General features: G+C 44.7%; 1 protein-coding gene across 3 annotated transcripts in view; it reads left to right on the forward strand.

Annotated features, from left to right (window-relative positions):
* Positions 1-22,908, forward strand: part of grip2b (glutamate receptor interacting protein 2b) — a 538,749-nt gene that overhangs the window by 484,416 nt on the left and 31,425 nt on the right. For all 3 annotated transcript variants that reach the window (XM_059649483.1, XM_059649482.1, XM_059649484.1), the window contains exons 12-18: positions 3,140-3,326; positions 7,181-7,326; positions 10,007-10,087; positions 12,651-12,720; positions 17,360-17,505; positions 18,717-18,861; positions 20,534-20,673. In XM_059649483.1, coding sequence (XP_059505466.1) covers positions 3,140-3,326; positions 7,181-7,326; positions 10,007-10,087; positions 12,651-12,720; positions 17,360-17,505; positions 18,717-18,861; positions 20,534-20,673 — 915 coding nt within the window. The remainder of the gene's footprint in view (positions 1-3,139; positions 3,327-7,180; positions 7,327-10,006; positions 10,088-12,650; positions 12,721-17,359; positions 17,506-18,716; positions 18,862-20,533; positions 20,674-22,908) is intronic.

Below are 22,908 nucleotides of genomic sequence, written 5' to 3' on the forward strand. Positions count from 1 at the left end.
CTCATTCCTTCTTCAGGTGTTAATCAAACTTGGGCTATGGTTTGGACTATAAACTGACGTCGTGTGGTTTCTGACCTTGTCTGCCTCAGCCCAAGACCTCCACATCATCAGTCCTGACTGGCAGTGCAGTGTGTGGTTGATTGAGTGCTGCACTGTTGACATCTTTTGCATGGAGATGTTAAACTTAAGCTCTTTTTCCCCTCTCTGCTGGACATGATGGATCCCATGCCCCATTTTAGAGAACAGCAAGGAAGCTCCCCTTGGTCCCCGGTCAATATTTATCCCTCAACCAAAGCCACTAAAACTGATTGATTGTCGTCACATGTACCGAGATAAAGTGAAAAGTGCTGTTTTGCATGCGAAACAGGCAGATCGTACCACACAAAGTGCATCAGAGTAGAAGATCAGAGACTAGAACACAGTGTTACAGCCACAGAGAAGGTGCAGAGAGAGAGATCAGAATTAACATTTAAGAGGTCCGTTCAAAAGTCTGATAACAGCAGGGAAGAAACTGTCCTTGAATCTATTCATACATGTATTTATACTTCTTGCTATGACATTACCACCTTGCAGTGTTTGAAGCTCGGGTGTGCACAGTTTAGTCATAGTTATATGTTTTTATAACAGTGACACAAATCCAAACTCATTACCTTTGGGATGTCCTGGTGTTGCACAGGAACTAAAGTAATTAAGTCTTCCCCTTTCTTAAATGGCGAAAATTGTCTTGAGTTTCACCTTTCAGTTATGGACCTGTCCTAATTATTTCCACATACCCAGGGAGAAACAACCAACTTACATTTAAATGACCTTAGAATATTTTCAAAGAATCCAACAAATGAAATACTGTTTGTGATTGTACTACTTCTGTCTTGAGGCAACTCTTGAAACCAATTTGCACTCGGCAAACACCCACAAACAGAATTGGTATTAGACCAGTTTGTTTGTTATTGCAATGGTAGACAATTTGGCAATGTTGTTGACACATTCTGCATATTCCCCTGTTCCTGCACAAATAGTATCAGGGGATCTATTGCCTCCATGTAAGCGGGCAGGAGGAGTTGTCCCCAGCTTGTCAATCTCACTCTAAAAGGACGGGGAACCTCCAGCACCCGCTTCAATACAGCACTGAAATCTAAACCCACTACATTCAGATTAGGAGGGCTGACAGTCAGTTACTAGAACAGTGTCAGTTTTCTCACAGTGGCATTGAAGAAAAATGAAGCCAGTACGTTTTATCTCATTACTCCATCACTTTGGAAAAGCCAAACGATGGCTCACCAAATCTTCATTCTTGTTGTAATGATGAATTGGTTTTAACTCACTGCATCATCACCAAATTCAACACTTTGAATCAATTTTGGAAAACGGGATGAAATGCTATGACTAGTTATTGAGGAGCTGGACAAAGGAAATAGCTGGGAGTAATGGGATTAAAAATGAAACCAAGGCAAAAGAGCAATTATAGATTGAAGTTCTGGTGTTAGATTCAGCAGAAGAGTACTGTGCTATTCAGAAGATCAGTTCACCAAACCAAATTCTGTGTATAATTGACTCCCATTGAGTCTGTGTAATGTCTTAACTGATGAGCTGCAATTAAAAGGAGTGATTAAGTAAATTGGCTATGTTCTCACTGGCAAAGTGAAGGTTGACAGGAGACATGATTGTAGATTTTAAGATTCTGAGGGGACTGTATTACGTGATCAGCAGTCTCACCTTGTCTAGATAAACAGAACCAGCATATCCAGCTTGGGTACGTGCAAAAGTGCTCAGCATACCCCAGGATGTTTGTAAGTTCACTGGAAGTCTTTTTGTGCCTATGTAACATAATGTGGAAGTGCTTAACATTGACCTGTCGGCTCATCAAAGCGCTGTGATTCGAAGGGCTTGATACGGTGAATTGTTTTTTGAAAGTGAACTGACTATTAACTTGCAGGCAAACACGCCAACAGATCAAGTGTCAATCATATCCCTGTGTGCCACTGTGAAATGAATGGCTAGTTGAGCCCTTAATATGGGTGCGATTAGTTGTAGCAAGAATGCTGATCAGGTTTCTGGCTGAACGTCCTGTAAAAATGTCCTTGGATTTTCAGCAGCATCCGCCCTCCCTCAAATATAAACAAGCAGACTCCATTTGTTCAAAGCATGCAATGTAGCAAATGTTCACATTTAGTCTCTGTTTGTGGTGAATTATAATTAATTTTACCAGCTTTTCTGTCGTACACATTTGATTGGAAATGTGCACTTCCAGCAGTTGGATCTCCACGAAGAAGGAGAGTTAAAATAGCCTCTGTTGGTACTCATTATGCATGGAAGGCATCAGGGACCCTGTCAGTTTAAGTGTGTGTTTTAATTTGACTGCCATGTTCACTGACTATTCCCAGCCATTAATATCATTAGTACGAAATTAAATCAACGGAGAAAATGAATTAAAGTTAATCAGCGTTGTTTTTTTTTTCCCTTAAAGAGCAACCATATCAAGAACTCCTTTCGAGTTTTTGCTGGATGAGAGGGAGGGAATGAGTTTTAGCGGTTAAGGAGCATCAGAAGAGCAGGAAAGTTGACGTTTCGGTCGGGACCGTACTCCAAAACGTGTTCCACAGATTAACCACCCTTTGGCTAAAGAAACTCCACACTCTTCTCCATCTAGTACAGACCCAGAGTCCTCAACCATTCCTCATATGTCACCCCTTCATCCCTAGGATCATTCATGTAAACCTCCTCTGGACCCTCATCAATTCTGACATATCCTTCCTTAGGTATGGGGTCCAAAACTGCCCCCAAATTCCAAATGTGGCCTGATACGAATTAGATACGCCAGGGATCACTGGGACCTCATCTGTGCATTATCAATGGCATTCAGCAGATGTGTGACTGGGCTTCAGTTCCCAGGCTGCTAGATCGGGGCTAATGATAGAACAAAGCAGGAAGAAAGACAAATCTTAACAAAAAAAAAGTTGGGAATTAAGTAGGTGAGGGGCTTAGTGGTGGGCTGGTTGAGAAAGGGTCTTGGGCTCTCTTTGCTCAGTCCTTGACACAAGGCATCAGTCGGGCTCCTGGACAATGCTGAAGAACTGTAGTGATTGTTGTACCAAAACCACAAGACTGACTAACGTTCAGTGCTACTTTCTCTACCCTCTAGTGTCACTGACCTCGAGCACAATAGGCCCAGGAGGGCAAATCGTCCACACAGAGACAACGGAAATCTTTCTGAAGGGGGATCCGCTGAATGGATTTGGATTGCAACTTCAGGGAGGAATCTTTGCCACCGAACCCCTCTCGTCTCCACCACTCATACGGTTTATAGATCCAGACAGTCCTGCTGAAAGGTTAGGACTCACCCCTGTGATGTTGTTGTGTGGCAAATGCTGATGAGAACATAAAGCTCCAGGACAGCAACTTGTATTTCTTTAAGCACCTTTTAACACGGCAAAACCTTCCAAAGAGAGATATTCCATGTTAGAATTGGACACCTACCCAAGCAAGGAGCTATGAGGACAGGTGCCCAGAAACTGGGTGGTAAAGGTAGGTTTTAAGGGGCACCTTAAAGGAAGCAAGCTGGAGAGGCAAGGACATTTCAGAAGAGAATTGCAGGAAATGAAGGCATGGCTATGAATAGTGGGGCAGTCGAACCAGGGATGCTCTAAAGGCTGGAACTGGAAGAGTGCAGACATCTCTGAGAGTGGTAGGGCTGGAGGAGGATTTAGAGATGGGAAGGCTGGAGAGGGATTGGGACACACAGTAAGAAACCAGTGTGATAAGGTGCTGATGTGGCAGAATGTTCATGAGTTTCACAGGTGCTGTTCACACCTTGGTTGCCAACTCAATGACAGGGAAATTCTGTGAAAGTGAAATGCTGGTGAGTAAATAGGGTACACCAATTTGCTCAGTAATTAGTTAGATGTGATAATTATTATGATTAGCTGCCTATATTTATAGTTTCCATTACGATTCCTTTGCTGGTTGAGTAAAATTACTACCTGGCATTGAAAAGACCGTGTAGGATCAGCAGTTTGAATCCATTTGCAGCTACATGACACATTCAAATTATTTCCAATCATTCATTCCAAATAACAGCCGATTGAAATCCCAAACAAGAGATCACAGACTTGATGCCACACCGCAGTAGGAGGATCAACTCTTGTAATCTGCATTTAGAAATCTGACTGCATGTTGTTTCAGCGTGGGAGTGCTCATTGGTCAGGTTATTTAATTGGACGTTCTCCTGGGATTCGCACATAGTACCCAGCCGACTACTCCCAGTGCAGCACTGAGGGAATGCTGCAAGGGTGAAGATGCCATCTCTCAGAGGAGCCTTTCAAACAAGGACTGCATCTCAGGAGGCTGCAGGGAAGGAAGTCTCTGTGAGATGTAAGCTCGATCACTGACTAATTCTGAAAGTTAAGGGTTGTGTCAAGTTACAAGATGAAAAAGTGCAAAATCTAATGGTATAGCAGAAGATTGGGCCAATTTCAGAATCCGGCAACGCATAAATAAAACAATAATAGGGAGGGAGAAATTAGAGAATGATAGTTGAAAACACAAAACCGGAGAGAGAGATTTTCCGCAAGTATTCACCTAAAGTGAGCATTGACCGTATAGAGTGAGAGTGTGGAGTTAACGAAGGAAAGGATGACAGCATTGTGCAGATATTGAGCCTGTCTTCTCTGTGGAAGAGACAAAACTCATTCTGAAAGTTTTGGAAAACTAGGAAGCGAAAGAAAGGGAAGAACCTAAAACAGTCAGAGATCCTGGGAAAATTATGGGTTCTAAAAGCTTGATAAGTTCCTTGGTGCTGATGACCTGCATCCCAAGGTCGACAGAGATGGTGAATGAATTAGTTGTAAACTTCAAATTCCCCAGGTTTGGAGAAGGCTCCATTGGATTGGGAAATGGGAAACTTCACATCAAGATTGTGGGAAAGATAGAAAGTACAAGAATTTATTATTAAGAAGATAGTAGTGGACATTTGAAAAACTCTATCAGGCAGAATTAGCTTGTGTTTCTAAAATGGCAGTCATATTTAACTAATTAACTGTTTTCTTAAAGTGAGTATTGAGCAAGGTGGACAAAGGTGAATCTTGGGATGGTGTTTACTTGGCCTTCCAAAAGATATTCAATAAGATGCCACAACAAAGGCTGCTACACAAAGGAAGATTTTATGCTAGCAGCAGGTAACAGAAAGGGAGGAGTAGAGATAATTGGTGTATTGGCGAGATGTAACCAATGGAGTGCCACAGGGGTCAGTGTTGGCACCTGGACTGTTTACAATCTATGCCAATGATGTGGATGAAGGGATTGAATGCATGGTTGCTAAATTTGCAGACGACACCAAGAGAGTTGGGAAAGTAAATTGCTCAGTGGACCTAGAAAGTCTGCAGAGGAATCACGATAGATTAAGCATTGGGGAAAATGTAGGATTATAATGGGGGAAAATGTGAATTTGTCCACTTTTTAGTGAGCAGTTTAGAAGAGCAGGAATTAGATGGAGGAAGAGATTGCAGAAGTCTGAGTACAGAAACGTTGGGTCCACGAGTCACAAAAGGTTAGCATGCAGGCAGGGCAGGTGATGTGAGAGGCGAAGGGAATGTTGATGTCTATTGCAAGGGAATCAAATTTAAATATCGGGAAGTGGTGCTGCAGCTGGAAGTGGTGAGAGCACATCAGGAACATGGTGTGTAGTTTTTGTCTCTTGCTTAAGAACGGATACAACTGCATTCGAAGCAGTTGAAAGAAGATTCACTCGACTGTTTGGTGAGTTGAAGGGAGTTAGCATATGTTGAGCAGGTTGGGCTTATACCCAGTTGAGTTTAAAAGAGAATGAACCCGCTATGGTCCTGAGGTGACTTTACAGGACTGAGAGGATGTTTCCCCTTTTGGGAGAGGTTACAACAAAGGGCCGCAATTAGGGGAGTCCCACTAAAGGTTGAGGAGAACTCTCTTTCTTTTTTCCCTCAGCACTGTTGATCTGTGACATTCTCTTCCCCCAGAAAGCCGTAGATACTGGGACATTAAATTAACGAATGATGGAGCAGGTTCAAGGGGAAAATGCCTACTTCTGCTCCCAATCCTAGTGCTTAAAAGAATCCATAGCAGTAACATACCTGCGAATTGCAATGGTGTCCAACCTTGCAGCAATGTGGAATGGATGGCACAGTGCAGAGAGAGGCTTCATTGGCTGTTCAGCAATCTTAAAGGGACCACACCATGCTACAAAAACAGGTTGCCAATACAAAGAAAAATTAGAGGGAATTTTGCACAGCATGACTTTAAAGAAGAGCAACAAAGTTCTTGAGTACTTTTTATCCTTTAATAACACCTTATGAGAGCGTACCTGGTAATTACCACATTGCAGATTGGCTAGCATGTTTTCTGCAATACAGCAGTGACTATACATGAGAAGCAAGTACTTAGTAGATTATAAATCCCTTTGGCACAGTCTGGGATTATGAAAGAAGCTATATAAATGCAAGTCTTTCTTCCTCCTTTAGTAAGCTAGAGTACTGAACTATGCATTCAGAAAGCAGGAGTCCAAATGACACCACTTCAGTTTCAGGCCCTGGTTTCCGTTAAAACTGATTTGTAACTAAAGAGCTGGCAGCAATAAAAGGGATCAGGAATCACACCGTTTCCTTACAGAAGGAATCCTGCTGCCCTTATTTGGAGTGGCCTTTACCTAGCTGCGGCAACTCGAGTGAAACATAAATATTCCCTTAGGTGGGTTAGCCAGTCAGTTTGAGCAATAGGAGATGCACACGAAAGCTCCTACTTCAGCACATGTAGTAGAGTTGGAGATTTCTGCGGTTATGGTTTATCTTTCAACAACAAAATAAATAAAATAGATTACCTGTTCATTTATTTCAACACTGTCTGTGGGATCTTACTATTCATTCTCCTGTGTTCCCTTCATTCCATATGGCTTGAAAAGTGCTTGTTTGGCTGTAATGAAATACAGGTCGTTCCTGAAGTCAAGAAAGACACTATTCGAATGCAAGTTTTTTGCTCACTGACTCATCAAAAGTTTATTCATTTACTGCAGAGATACATTTCAAAATTTATGGAAAAGACAAGAAAATGCTCGGGCGCTGAGTGGAGGGCTGTAGTTTCCTTGGCCACAAGTAACGTGTCTCCTTTCTCTTTGCTTTTCCCAAACAATTTTCAACTGGCACTTTTCCGGGGTCAGATGCGGACTTGTGCAGGTGGGCGATCGAGTGCTGTCCATCAATGGCGTGCCGACTGAAGATGGGACCCTAGAGGAGGCCAACCAGCTGTTACGAGATGCGGCTCTCTCCAACAAAGTCACCCTGGAGATAGAGTTTGATGTGGCAGGTATGTGGCAGCTGGGAGGATGGTGTGAGGCAAAGCGGAGTATGTAAGATAGATCTTTCAGCGGAATTCCCATCAGGCAGATTGCTCACGTGGCTGGCCACGGGCAGCTGGCATGAACGGTAGAGCAACTACTAAAGATGGTCACAGACTATGACTGGCAATATGGAAGCAGTGCATTAAAATTATATCTACTCTGGATGCGAGGTTTGATGCCTTTAGGTGCAAGCTGTCCATACCTTGAATTGTGCCAGGCCATGAGCCCTGCAAGTCATCCCCGCTCAGCCCAAATGACCCAGGGCCCTTTCAGTTTATATTTTATGCCCTGTTTGAGGCTCATAAAGGGTTTTGAAAGGAGCTGTCCTTCTCTCCTTGGTTCATTGAGATAGATCTTGGATAAGAACAGTGGGATTGCTTATGATCAGCACTGGATGGCAAATTTTAGGGTAAAGACAGATTTCCTGCCCCTGTGACGACTTGTTGCTTGTTCAGGCTGTGAACTTGGCACAGCCCTACAAAGGCTACAAGCTTGCACACTTCTGCAAGAAGAATGGAGGTTTGGCTCTTGTGTATATAAACGTGCCAGATAGACTAGGTAGACACATATTGATGTGCCCACAGTCTATAGGGAGAGGCCAAGTATAGGCATTGCCAAGTGACACTGTTCATAGAATGATAGAATACCTACAGTGTGGCAGCAGACCATTTGGCCCATCAAGCCTACACTTACAGTCTGAAGAGAGCCCCGCCCAGACATGCCCTGCTCTCCTGTAATCCTGCATTTCCTATGACTAATCCACCTAGCCTGCATATCCCAGTACACCATGGCCGATTCACCTAATCTGCACATCTTTGGGAGGAAACCCACGCAGTCACGGGGAGAACATGCAAACTCCACACTGACAGTCACCCGAGGGTGGATGGTTTTTCTCAGGTTGTGCCTCCAGACTGAGACTGCCAAAAGCAGTCCCAAACATCACCGTCACTGAAGCCGAGCCCCAGCACGTAAGAACGCTCGTACGTGATCTAGTCCCTGGCCCTGAGAGGCAGCAGTGCTAACCACTGAGCCACTGTGCTGCCCATATTATTGCAGGTGAGTCCCCTCACTGTCAGGCAACAGATTACTCTCCCTCCTATGTCTCATGTCTACTGAGAAGGCAGGTCTAGGGATAAGTATGAAACCAGTCTTCCAGCAGCTGAGCTTGGAGGCCCAGTGCAGTTGGTTGAAGTGGGTCACATCCGCCAGACCCTTCATCACCATAGCAACTTTTGTGTCTTCATTTATTTGCTGCACTCGGCAGTAATCAGCTGTGGGTTGGACATCTCCCTGGAGATCTCCCGACAGGCCTGTTTCTTCCAATAACTCCGTCCAATCAAACAGCCTTCAGTTTCCATCTCTGCTGTTGCTCCATCCAATTGACAGAACAGTTCAAAGAACATGGTAAACAAAACCTCATCTAGTTTAGTGACCCTGTGCTTTGTTTTAATTTCTGGCCTGGCTTGGTCGCAGCAGTACCAGAAAACTCACAGACGATTCTGGTGGGCTCCAACCCTAATGCTGAAGGGTACTGCCGTCTGGTGTATGGGAAGCTGGTCGGCCTGTCTGACAATTTAGCAAAGAGACAATCCTCTGTGTGCGAACCTCAAGAGTAAGGGCTAGGCGCCTATAGAAGGGAGTTTATTATTCGTCCAGGGGATTGGGGCATCACTAGCCAGGCCAGCAATTATTTCCCATTGCTAATTCACCAGAGGGAAGAGACACCTGTGTTTGCTGTGGGTCTGGAGTCACGTGAAGGGCAGACCAGGGCAAGGACTGCCGAAGTGTTTGCACCGAGGGGAGGGACATCCGAGGCGAAGAGACCGGAATAAAATTAGCAAATGAACCTGAAGGGGGCAGCGAGGAGGAGAAATATGTTCCCACTGTGAGTTCCAAATGCATTGCTGGGCAGGGTGGTAGAAGGAGATTGGTTTAATTTGAAGGGAACCACAAAACACTTGAAAAGAATAAATTTGCAGGGCTTTGGGGAAACATTGGGGGCTGGGGTGGGGTATGCATGTGGGATGAACTGAACAGCTCTTTTAAGGAGCTGATACAGGCCAAGTAGGCTGAATGGCTCTCTCAACTGTGAGATGCTTGGATTTCCCTCAGCGTTGCTGGCTCCATCTGCTGGATGCACAAGAAATTACACAGTAGAAACCCACTGCCACGCATCCCAGTGGAGGAACATTTTCACCACTGGATGACCGTCTTCTGCGACACAGCCTCAGAGAAGGAGTTTGCCAGTTGCTGTAAAGACACTACATTAAAGAAATGGGCACGCAAGTGCAGCTCAATCATTTTGAATATTCACAGAAACTGCTCAACAGTTCAGGCAGCACCAGTCTGGGGATAAACAAAGTTTCAGGTCAAATGTCTGAAGGTGGACCCTCTCTTTCTCTCTGTAGATGCTGCCCAGACCTGCTGGAGTATTTCCAGCATTTTGTCTGTTTTTTTGTTTGTTTTATTTTGGTTTTTCGTTTCCAGCATCTGCAGCATTTCGATTTTGTGTTCCCTGCTCACAGAGTGATTTGGTTCCAGGGCAATGGAAAACTGCTTAAGGCAAGTGAAGCACGCTCCACGTTGCGTAGGGTTTCACTGTCACCTCTCCTGACAGCTTCTGCCGTTCTTGTTTCTCTTCCTCAGAATCGGTTATTCCCAGCAGTGGGACTTTTCACGTGAAACTCCCCAAGAAGAGAGGGGTTGAGCTCGGCATTACCATCAGCTGTGAGTATTCTGGTCCTCACCTTTATTGTGCAGGCACATGAGAGCCGAGAAGACCCTACTCTTGTAGATTCAGGGATCAATCTGTGTCTTTATCATATCACGAAGGTTCTTTCAGTTGTCTCGGGCAATACTGCGCTGTCAAGTTGCTGTCTTTTTTAAAAAAAAGTTAAATCCAGGCCCTGACTGCACTGTCGGGTTGATGCACGAGACCTGCCTGCCATTCATCCCTCAACCCAGAAGCAGATCATCTGTTTGTTCGTTCTGGTGTTGTTTTGTGGGAGCTTGCTATGCACAAATTGCCTGCTGCATTTGCCCGCGTTACAGCAGCTTCAGAAAGGGCTTTGAAGCGTTCTGGAATCAGCCTTTCTCTCCTTACTGAGCACACCCTGAATCCTCACCTGATTCACCCGACTCCATCGTGGCAGCCTGGAGATCAGGTGGTTTTGCATCGCTGCATGCCTGCGTTTCCAAATCTGCTTCCAGTATTTGGATCTCAATATAGAAATTACTGGGGAGCCACAGTTACCCAAATATTTCCCTCTTGACCTCCAATTCTGTCATACCCTGACAAAGAGCTGGGCCTGGGAGGCTAATGACAAATTTCAACTCATATGCTTTGTGTAGGGTGCTAAATAGCCAAACTTCAGCTCGCCATCAGAAAGACCATAACCATAATTCTTCTCGTAGACTAGGGATTTCTTCATCCTGCTTCTCTGTTGTAATGTCATTCAATATTTGTGGAATTGTAAAGGAAAAATCAGGGATTTGCCTGCCAACTTACACAGAGGGAACAGAAATAGTTTCAAAGAAATTCCTGGCCACTGGTTTCATTGCTTTTGTCAAATATTTAATCAGACTGACTCAGGCCATAACAAACTTAAGATATTCTGCTCAGTCTTAGGCTCAATGCACACACTTTAATCCATTGCCAGTTCTGTATAATTTCACAGCCAGTGCCCAAAACCCTGCTTTTCTCACCACTCCAATTACTACAGTGCTGTAGCCGTCCACTTCCAATCCTCTACTGCAACTTCTCATAGAATGATTGCATTGCAGAATGGGGCAACTCTATCTGTGTGTCTGTGCTATCTCTCTGAAGGAGAAATGCACCTTGTGCCACACCTCAGCCTTCTCTGTTCACAAAGCAGTTTGTTATAGAGATGATTGGGATTAATTGGGTAATTAGTGGACTGGAGGCACAGGGTGGGTGGGGGTGAAGTTTGTGATATTGTGATTGTTCCCTTATCTCTGAGGCAGAAGGCCCGGATTCAAGTCCTATCTGCTCCAGATAAATAACATACCTGAGCAAGTTGATGAAGAAAATCTATAAAGGAGGTACAGGTGACATTTGTACATGGAAGGAGCTACAAGACTGAGCAGTTAGTAAACTCTGCCCACAAAGAAAGTTGTTTTATTTTCTGCCTCATTGACTGCTTTGGATCCAAATTGACCTTTGCCCTAGAACCCTGCATATTCTTCCTTTTCAGACGATTTATTTCTCTACTGAGTACGTTGATTGAACTTGCATCTAGCACTCGCTGGCTATACATTCCAGATCCTCATCACTTGCTGGGGAGAAGCATTTCTCGTCATGTTGATATTGCCTCTTCTTCCAGTTGCTAAAATTTTCCCCCTTGGATCTTGATCTCTCCCCACTTGGGAACAGCGTATCTCTATCTGCCTCATCCAGACCTGTCATGATCTTGTACCTCACGGTTAAATCTCCTCTCGGCCTTCTTTTCTTCAAGGCGACCACACCCAGCCTCTCCAATCTATGAAAAATCCAAACTTAGACCCAAGAAAGAAAGAAATTAGTTTAACCCCTCCCCATCATTAGTAGAAGCTTGTAGGTGTTTCTGCTGTGCCATTGGAGATCCTAGAAATTCGTTGGGTCCTGTATTGTTCGGCGTCTCGTGAAATGATCAATGCAATATCAACATAATGAGGTGCTGTACTAAATTGTGACAGATGAGTGATTTTGTTTTGTTGACAATCACTCACCTCTGTATGAATAAGACATTCCCAGCAGGGGCCTTACAGCTAATGGATCACACAGCACAGCTTCAGAAACTTCAGCTGCCTTTACTCTTTGCCCTCTTACTTCCTCTTGTTAGACTTGTCACAAAGTGGTTACCCGCCAACCCCATGAGGTGTTGCGTTTTCCTGAAGCGCTTTCGCACTCTGACCCCCTGGCCCATTGGAGCATGTTGTCCACACGCTGACCCGCTCTTGCTGCGTTGAAATTGACTGGTCGAGTTTTCATGCCAGTTACCATGGCTTGCTGCCTGATGATGTCTGAGGGTATCCTGCGCTGTCCGTGGTACAAATTCTATGGGAGATCTTTCCAAAAGGAGCTCCTGCGGGCTGGACTGGTGGATGTGAAAGATTCCATGGTGTTTCTCAAAGGCCTGGGCCAGGAGACGCCTGCTCCCCAGCATTTCTGGAAACTGGGATTAACTGGTCATCCTGGCTGGGGGATTTCTATGCAGAGTGTGCAGTTATTCAGTGTATGTAAGAAGCTCCTTTGGCTTGATTGATTCATGCAATGTATTTTTCCATTCAGCAGCTGTGAGCCGGAAACCTGGGGATCCACTGATTATCTCTGATATTAAAAAGGGCAGTGTAGCACACCGGTAGGTATCTGCTTGTAAATTGCTGCATGTGTTTGATCTGACAAAGAGGGAGAGCGGGCTTTGCTCCCGGCTGCATTAAGCAACATATTAACTTCACGGTTTCACCAGATCGCCAAGCATATTTGGGCATCTCTTCAAAGAGCGTAAAACTGTGCTATGATGTGCAACTGGCACAGCAGTGTCAACTAGTCATTGGTACCGAATCTGGTGACTCCAGTGTCCCAGCCACCTGGTTAGCTCTTAACCTCTCTCTGTGCGGAGCTCCCAGCAAGGCACTCCATTGTGTCAAACCACCCCCAACATGTTCAACAAATTGGCAAAGCAGCAAATAGAGTCCTCAATACTGACTCCCAGCTCCTTGGAAAGCCTGATGTGTGACTTCGCACTGAGGTTCAGCCCTGGAAGGCGAAGGCAGGCTCCAAGCGTGACAAGATCCTGTTGCCCTCCTTGATCGCCCCCAGCCTCCGGTATCTCTCTCAAGATGCTGGACCTGAATGTTTCATACTTCACTCATGCATTATCATGTAGAATATAGGACGCAGAACAGGAGAGAATGGGAACTGGCCCTCTGGCCCACCATGTTGTGCTGAACATGACACCAATGACCCTTTCCCTTGTACACCCTTCATCTTTCCAACTATATTTCCTTGATGATATCCCCTTCCTGCTACCCCCAACTTTAGAATTTTCCTGGTTAATGAAGGATGCTTGTACAGGGTGCATGTGCCCTCCCGTGCCCTTTCGCAAGTAAACACTGGAGAAGCCAGGGTCAGAAAAGTATTTGAAAACATCAGCCCAGTCCTGCAATCAACCTCCATCCATCGGCATGGATTTGACAGCAGGATTTGCCAAGATTTGCCAAGCAACAATTTGGAATGTGGCTGTAGGCTCACGTTCCCACCCTCGACTGTGCAGCTATGGTTCTCTCTCAACCTCCCTATTTGGCAGCAGTTAGCTCAGAACCACCTGGCAATGGAACACAAGAGCTGGTGGTGACTTGCCGACTGGGAGGCTCATCGAGCCAATGAGGGAGCCTGATTTAGCCATAGAGCCATAGAGATGTATAGCATGAAAACAGGCCCTTCCGTCTGACTTGTGGATGCCAACCAGATATCCTAAATTAATCTAGGCCCATATGCCAGCATTTGGTCTATTACCTTCTAAACCCTTCCTATTCATATACCCATCCAGATGACTTGGAAAGGTTAAAATTGTACCAGCCTCCACCATCTCCTGTGCAGCTCATTCCACACATGCACCACACTCTATGTGGAAAAGTTGTCCCTTAGGTCCCTTTTAAATCATTCCCCTCTCTCCTTAAACCTATGTCCTCTAGTTTTGGACTCCCCCATCCCAGGGAAAAGACCTTGTCTATTTACCCTTTCCATGCCCCTCATGATTTAATAAACCTCTATAAGATCAGCCCTCAGTCTCTGTCACTCCAGGGAAAATGGCCACTATAGCACACACTCTCCCAACCCTGGCAATGTTCTTCTAGCAATTTTCTGAACCCTTTCAAGCTTGACAACATTCTTCCTATAGCAGTGAGACCAGAATCGCATGCTACATTCCACAAGCGGCCTAACCAACGTCCTGTACAGCCACATCATGATATCCCAACTCATTGCAATGACCAATAAAGGCAAGTGCACCAAACGCCTTCTTCAATGTCCTGCCAATTGTGACTCCAGTCCTCTTGAGTGTGCAAATAATCAATGAGCCTCCAGCCACCAGGGAAGTTAGGTGTCCTGGACATGAAGACAAAACGTGTGAGAAGGATAGATGTGGGTGTAAACAGTGAAAGAATTACAGCATAGATAATAAAGTGTGGAGCTGGATGAACACAGCAGGCCAAGCAGCATCTCAGGAGCAGAAAAGCTGACGTTTTGAGCCTAGACCCTTCATCAGAGAGGGGGATGGGGAGAGGATTCTGAAATAAATAGGGAGAGAGGGGGAGGCGGACCGAAGATAGAGGAGAAGATAGGTAGAGAGGAGAGTATAGGTGGGGAGGTGGGGAGGGGATAGGTCAGTCCGGGGAGGACGGACAGGTCAAGGAGGCGGGATGAGGTTGTTAGGTGGGAAATTGAGGTGCAGCTTGAGGTGGGAGGAAGGGATAGGTGAGAGGAAGAACAGGTTAGGCAGGTGGGGACTAGCTGGGCTGGTTTTGGGATGCAGTGGGGGAGGGGGAGATTTTGAAGCTTGTGAAGTCCACATTGATACCATTGGGCTGCAGGTTCCCAAGCGGAATATGATTTGCTGTTCCTGCAACCTTCGGGTGGCATCATTGTGGCACTGCAGGAGGCCCGTGATGGACGTGTCATCTGAGGAATGGGAGGAGGAGTTAAAATGGTTCGTGACTGGGAGGTGCAATTGTTTATTGCGAACCGAGTGGAGGTGTTCTGCAAAGCGGTCCCCAAGCCTCCACTTGGTTTCCCTAATGTAGAGGAAGCCACACTGGGTACAGTGGATACAGTATACTACATTGGCAGATGTGCAGGTGAACATCTGCTGTGACTCTCAGAAAAGAGAAAACTCAGAAGTTGAGAAATATGCAGATCAGTAAAGATCATTGCAAACCATTTTAGCATGTTCAGAATTGCAAGTGCCCTATGCTATACAGGCTATATTCCAGAGTGTGTTAAATTTACTGACACTGCTCACTGTTATGTACATAGGCGTGTGGCTCAGTTGGAAGTACTCCATGTATCAGTCCCATGTTTCTGAGTTTATGTCCCAATTAAGAACATGGGCACAATAATCTTGGTGCGAGTCGAGTACAGAACTGAGGGGGTACTGAAATGTTGAGGGCCTATCTTTCAGATAAGACCTTAAAGAAACCTTTTCTTTAGGTGACTGTAACAGATCCCTAGGAAGAGAAGTAGGAAGTTCCTCCAGGGAGAGTTATTACTGGTTAATATTTATCCTTCAGTCAACATTGGAATAAAAAAAATTATCCATGGCCATGGTCACTTTGCTATTTGTGGGGCCTTGCTATGCACAAATTGGCTGCCACGTTTCCTATACTACAACAGTGTTTCCCCATCACAAGTTGGCTAAAAAGTACGTTGGGACAGAATGAGTTAAGAAAGGCCCTATATAAATGTGAGTTAACAAGGTGTAGAGCTGGATGAACACAGCAGGCCAAGCAGCCTCAGAGGAGCAGGAAGGCTGACGTTTCGGGCCCAGACCCTGACATTATGAATTGTGTTTGTTGGGGCACCTTCAAATCTGCACTACGTAGATTTTGAAACGGAATTTTAAAAAAAACTGTTAAGTACAGTCCCATCAGCACTCTCAGCATTTAAAACATGATCTGGTCGTGAATCGCACTGCAATTTGTGGGAGTTTTTCCTCCCTTACGACAGCGAGACCTCAAAAAACATTTCATTAGCAGTAATGTTCGTTTTGGAGACCCTGAGGTAGTGAAATCCGTTCTCTTGATGTGTGTTCTTTTTCTCTAAATTACATTGATAATGCCCCTCCTGAACCTTCTCCTAACCTATGCAGTTTTCCAACTTCTTTCCTGAGTTAAGGTAAGTGAGAAACAGTACAAAGGAAAAAACAGCCTCAATGGTTACTTCCTCATTTAGTTAAATTGAGCTTACACTCAGAATGACTCTGCTCTAGGCCAATTCAATTTTTCCCATCCCTTAATGAAGACATTTTGATTTCTACAGGTTGTTACTGTGGCAATTCAGCGCTCCATATAGATAAATTAAACTGTTCATTCGCAGTAAGTTTAACAGTGAAATATTTGTTCACTGTTCGGAGGACAATAAATCTTTTGTATGTTGATGTGTGATGGCATCGGAGATTGTTTTCTTTTGCTAACAGAGAAACAGAGGTGCAAAGGCCAGAACCACTTTGAGATTGAGAGATTGGGTAGAAATAAGATCAGTTTAAGAGACAGTGCATCGATTGGCATGAAGTTTGGGTTTTAAATTTTTCTTGGGTGTGAGTGTTATGTAATGAAAGTCTTGCTTTTTTTTAATGGACCACTGGGCCCCTTAACATGCTCAGAGCTGACGAAAGACTTTCCGAGACACTGTTGCAGTGTCGGAACTGCAGTATGTACACAGGAAGCTCCCACTGTGCCAGTGACGAGATGATCTGTTTTGTGATGTTGATAGAAGGATACATATTAGCCAGGGCGCTGAGGATAACTCCTCGACTTATCTTTAACATGAGGCCGTGGAATCTTTAGTCACCACCTGAGCAGGCAGGTGGGCTCCGAGTTTAAAGTCCTATTGGAAGGCAGTACCATTCGCTCTTTCTGCTACATTGTGCTTAAAGCTTGTCCAAGACCAGAACCCAGACACTTGTGGCTCAGAAACAAGAATCACAGCTGACACTGCAATAGAACACTTCAGCAGAAAGGGGCTTCCATCATTTCGCAAGGGAACTTGCAAGAGAACTTACATGTTGGAAAAAACTTGCTCTACTACCAGCAGATGCGACTTGTTAAGATGAGATTTAATTTCAACATATTGAAGACATAAAGGGAAAGAGGAACACATACTGCAGTTTACATGCAGTTTAGCAGCAGGATTCCAGCCATTGGAATCTGGAAGCTGTTCTGTCTTTGGGTTACAGCTCTGCAGCCTGGTATTCTCAGCCACTTTATCCCTCTCTCCATTAGAACTGGGACTTTGGAACCTGGGGACAAACTCTTAGCCATTGACAACATCCGCCTGGAGAACTGCTCGATGGAGGATGCAGTGCAAATCCTGCAGCAGTGTGATGAACTAGTCAAGCTGAAGATCCGGAAGGATGAGGACAACTCAGGTACTGAGCGTGCACAGAGAACAGCCTTATTCAGCCGTGATCAGGTTTCTCCTCTCTGACAGCGTTGTTTTTATAAAAGCAGATCCTCAGGAGGCATGAGCTCACTTTATGCAAACTGAGTTGAATGACATCCATCAGCGGTAACAAAATACTTAATTCCTTTTCAATCAATAACCGCGGGTAAAGTACGGTGCAGCATTAGAAACAGAGTAAAGCTTCCTCTAGCCTGTTCTCATCAAACCTTCCCAGGACAGGGACAGCACGGGGGTTAGATACAGAGTAAAGCTACCTCTACACTGTCACCATCAAACATTCCCAAGACAGGTACAACATCGGGTTACTTAGGGAGTAAAGCTAACTCTACTCTTTCAAACTTAAAGTAAAGGTATCTCTATTCATTTAAACTGAATGTGAAGTGCCCTCGACACTCCCCCCATCAAACACTCCCAGGACAACTACAGCACAGGGTTGCATACAGAGTAAAGCTTGCTCTACTCTTTTACCGTGGAAATGAAGCATCGTGTACTCTTTTAAGCTGAGAATAAAGCTCGCTCTAAAAGTAAAGCTTCCTCGACACTGTCCCCATCAAACATTCCCAGGACAGGGTTGGATACAGAGTGAAGCTTCCTCTCACTCTTGCAGAAGGAAACCGAAGCTTTCTCTACTCTTTTAAACTGAACTTAAAACTGTCTCAACACTATCACTGCCAAATACTCCCCGGGGAGAGTAACACAGAGTTTAGGTACAGCGTAAAGCTCTTTCTACACTGTCCCATCTAAACTTTCCAAGGGTAGACACAACACGGATTACATGTTAAGAAAACCTCCCTCTACCACCATTAGATATAACTTGCAGCATAGAAACAAACCTCCTCTTCTGACAAAGGGTCTCAAACATTAAATCTGTTTTTCTCTCTCCAGGTGCCACCAGACCAGCTGAGTTTCTCCAGCACATTTTGTTTTCATTTCTTAACCGATTAATGTTGCAGGTTTTAAATAAAATAGCGAACTAATGTTAAATCCAAATTAAAATCCATATCGGTGCTGTTTAACAATCCTGTATGTTCTCTGACTCGAACTGGTTACCCCAGAACACTGTGATTTCCAGTGAAGTGCTGCTTTCTGCACTTGGTTCTCACATGGCCTTTCCTTTGTCCACTAACCAGTCTGCCTTTCTGTCTTGTTATGTTTTAAATCCTCCACCTACATCAGATGAACAGGAAAGTACTGGTGCTATCATATACACTGTGGAACTGAAGAGGTATGGAGGGCCATTGGGAATCACCATTTCTGGGACTGAGGAACCTTTCGACCCTATTGTGATCAGTGCCCTCACCAAGAAAGGCCTCGCTGAAAGGTAGAAAATCCACAGCGCGACTCCGCAAGTGCTTATTAGAGTGACACTGGGGAATAGAATGATCCAGATCTCAGTCAGTTATCGCACAGCCTGGAAGCAGAGTGTATTTCAGGGCTCACAGTGAATGTTTTTCTTCAGCCAAATAGGCCAGACAGCTACCAATGGAACAGCCATTAAAAAGCCCCAATAAAATGGCAGACTTTTCTTCAGAAGGGCCCAGCTGAAGCCCTCACATCAGCATCTCGCTCACATTTCATAGAATCCATTCAGTGTGGAAGTAGGCCATTTGGCCCATCAAGTCCACACTGACTACCACAAACAGCATCCCACCCAGACTAACCCCTGCTACCCTCCAACCCTGCACTTCCCCTGGGTAATCCCCCTAGCCTACACACCTTTGGGTTATGGGTGGAAACTTACGCAGACACAAGGACAACGTGCAAACTCTACACGGACCTTCGCTCCTGAGGGTTGAATTGGGCCCAGGTCCCTGGCACTGTGAGGCAGCAGTGCCTACCCACTGAGCCACCATGCCCAGTAAACTGCAGGGAGTTGGATTCCTGAGTTCAGCCTGCAATGGGTCATAGAACATAGAACACTACAGCGCAGTACAGGCCCTTCGGCCCTTGATGCTGCGCCGACCTATGAAACCAATGTGAAGCCCATCTAACCTACACTATTCCATTATCATCTACATGTTTATCCAATGACCATTTAAATGCCCTTAAAGTTGGCGAGTCTACTACTATTGCAGGCAGGGCATTCCACGCACTTACTACTCTCTGAGTAAAGAGCTTACCTCTGACATCTGTCCTATATCTATCACCCCTCAATTTAAAGCTATGTCCCCTCGTGCTAGCCGTCACCATCCGAGGAAAAAGGCTCTCACTATCCACCCTATCTAATCCTCTGATCATCTTGTATGTCTCTGTTAAGTCGCCTCTTAACCTTCTTCTCTCTAACGAAAACAGCCTCAAGTCCCTCATAAGATCTTCCCTCCATACCAGGCAACATCCTGGTAAATCTCCTCTGCACCCTTTCCAATGCATTTACATCCTTCCTATAATGCGGCGACCAGAACTGTACACAATACTCCAAGTGTGGCTGCACCAGAGTTTTGTACAGCTGCAGCATGACCTCATGGCTCCGAAACTCAATCCCTCTACCAATAAAACCTCACGTACCGTATGCCTTCTTAACCCTATCAACCTGGGTGGCAATTTCCAGGGATCGCTATGAGCCTCACCTTTCACTTGCTGCCCTCACAGTGCAGGTGGTCAGACTGAGTGGCAAGACCACACCCATCAGCAGGGACCTCCCTGATTCTCTGGGCCTCAATATTAAGGGTAATCAGGATGGCGGGTACATGACTGAAGTAATTAACAGCCTGTTATGACCTGTCAGTGACGACCGACTGGGATTTTCCAGTTAGCCTCCCGGGTTAGAGAGCCCAGAGATCTTCCCTACCTGATGGAGCCTTGCAGAATACCCCATGCGGTTTGATGCTTCATACAGAAGGAAAGCCCCTCCTCAGTTAATAGTCTACATGCACGCGTTATATTTGTGCATTTGAAAATGGATCATCAGACTGTTGTTATTGCAATCATTTATAGGTTTGCAGGAATTGGGATTCAGGTACAGAATTTGGCCTAACTTTTTCTTCTGGTTTCAGGACCGGGGCCATTCACATAGGGGACAGGATATTAGCCATCAATACGGTGAGCCTTAAGGGCAAACCGCTGAGTGAAGCCATTCACCTGCTCCAGATGGCTGGGGAGACAGTGACCTTGAAAATCAAGAAGCAAGCAGACTGTGAGTATTAACCACGGGGAGCAGCGTTACGGGGTTAAAGGGTCGAAGGGGAGGTTAAAGTTCAAAGGCAGGTTGCTTAAATCTGACTATGACCCAGTTGACCGTACCATGTAGTTGCAGATGTAGGCCATTCAGTCCATCGAGTCCATTCTACCAGTCAACGAACTGGCTGATAATCCTCAAATCCATTTTCCTGCCTTGTTCACATAATCTATACACATTCCTTTGTTGATTAAAAACGAGTCTATCTCAGCCTTAAGTACACAACATCCCAGCTTCAACAGCCTTTTGCAGTGAAGAGTTCCATGGATTTGTTTTCCTCCAAGAGAAAACAGTTCCTCTTCATTTATGTCCTAAATATGTGACCCCTTTACTTTGAGATGATGCCCCCTGGTCCTGGGTTCTCCCACAAGGGGAAACAACCTCTCAACATCAACCCTAAAAAGCCCCAAAGAATCTTTGTCTGTTTCCATACGGTCAGCTCTAATTCTTCTAAATTCCACTGAGAACAGGGCCAAACATACTCAACCTCTCCTCATGAGACATTCTTCCATTTCTCATATCATCCAAATGAACCTTTTCTGGACTGTCTCCAGCATGTGTATACCTTGCCTTAGATAATGGCACCAAAACTGTTCATAATATTCTACCTGTGATATGACCAGTTCCTAACATAGTTTTAGTAAGACCTCCTTATCCATGCCCTTTGAAATAAAGGCCGATATTATATTTGCCTTCACTACTACCAAGTAAACTTGTACGCTCGGTTAATGTGCTTCTTCCATCCCTCTGCAACTTTTTGCAGTCATTCCCCATTCGATTTTGGAAGAATCAGAGGGTGATCTGATCGAGGCATTTAAAATACTCGCAGGATGGGATGGGGCAGATATGGGTAAATTCTTTCTTCCGATGGAGGAATGAAAATCATGGAAAAATGATATTAAACGTGGAGCCAGACTGTTTAGGAGGGAAGTCGGGAAGCTGGTTTGCACACAGAAGTGTGTAGACGTTTGGAACTCCCACTGGAAAAAACTCCTGATGCTGGGTGACTAGTGGATCCCTCAAGCCTGAGATCAATAGATTACCCTTGGATAAAGAGATCGAGAGATGTGGAGCAACTGGTATTACAATACACTTAACTGCAGTCTGATTGAACCATGAAGAAAGCCTATGGTTCCTGAGTTAAACCTACAACTATATGAATCAGGGGTATGCCATTCAGCCCTTCGAGTCTGTTCTACTATTTATGACTGATCTGTTTGTAATCCCAAATCTGCATTCTTGCCTACCCCAGTCTTCTTCCACCCCACCTTGCTTATTAAGAATTTATCGGCCTCTGCCTTAAAAATATTCAAACTTTCTGTCTCTACCACCTTTTTGAGAAGAGAGCTCTGAAAATGTTCGAGAGAACAAATTTACCTCATCTCTGATTGAAATGGGTGACCCCCGATACTTAAACAGTTCTACATCCTCCCACAAAAGGAAACATTCTCTCCACATCTGTCCTGTCAGTACCCCTCTGGATCTTGTCTGTTTTAATCAAGTTATCTCTTACATTTCTGAATTCCAGCAGGTACAGACCTAGCCTGTCCAACCATCATAAAATAATCCCCACGGTATTAGCCCAGTAAACTTTCTCTGAACATATTTATATCCTCCCTTAAATCAGGTATCCAATACTGTAGGTAGCACAGCTAATGTGATCTCACCAGTGGTCTTTATACTTATTGTATTCAGCTCTCCTCACAATAAACAATAATATTCTGAGATAGTAGGAACTGCCGATGCTGGAGTATCTGAGATAACAAGGTATAGAGCTGGATGGATACAGCAAGCCAGGCAGCATCAGAGGAACAGGAAGGCTGATGTTTCAGGTCCGGACCCTTCTTCAGAAATAAACAATAATATTTTATTAACTTTCTTAATTACTTGCTGTACCTGTGTCCGTACTAACCTTTTGTAATTCATATATCAGGACACCCAAATCTCTATGCATCTCAGAGCTCTGCAATTTCTCACCATTTAGACAATATGCTTCTTTTTATTCTTCCTGCCAAAATGGGCAATTTTGCATTTTCCCACGTTATACTCCATTTCACATATCTTTGCTCACTCGCTTAGCCTATCTCTATCCCTTTCTAGCCTCTTGGTCTTCTTAGAAGCTTACTTTCCTAACTATATTTGTGTTGGCAGCCAATTTGGCATCCAAAACCTCTATACTATGTCATTTATATA

Source organism: Stegostoma tigrinum, chromosome 11 (genome assembly GCF_030684315.1).
Source record: "Stegostoma tigrinum isolate sSteTig4 chromosome 11, sSteTig4.hap1, whole genome shotgun sequence".
NCBI classification, from domain to species: Eukaryota; Metazoa; Chordata; class Chondrichthyes; order Orectolobiformes; family Stegostomatidae; genus Stegostoma; species Stegostoma tigrinum.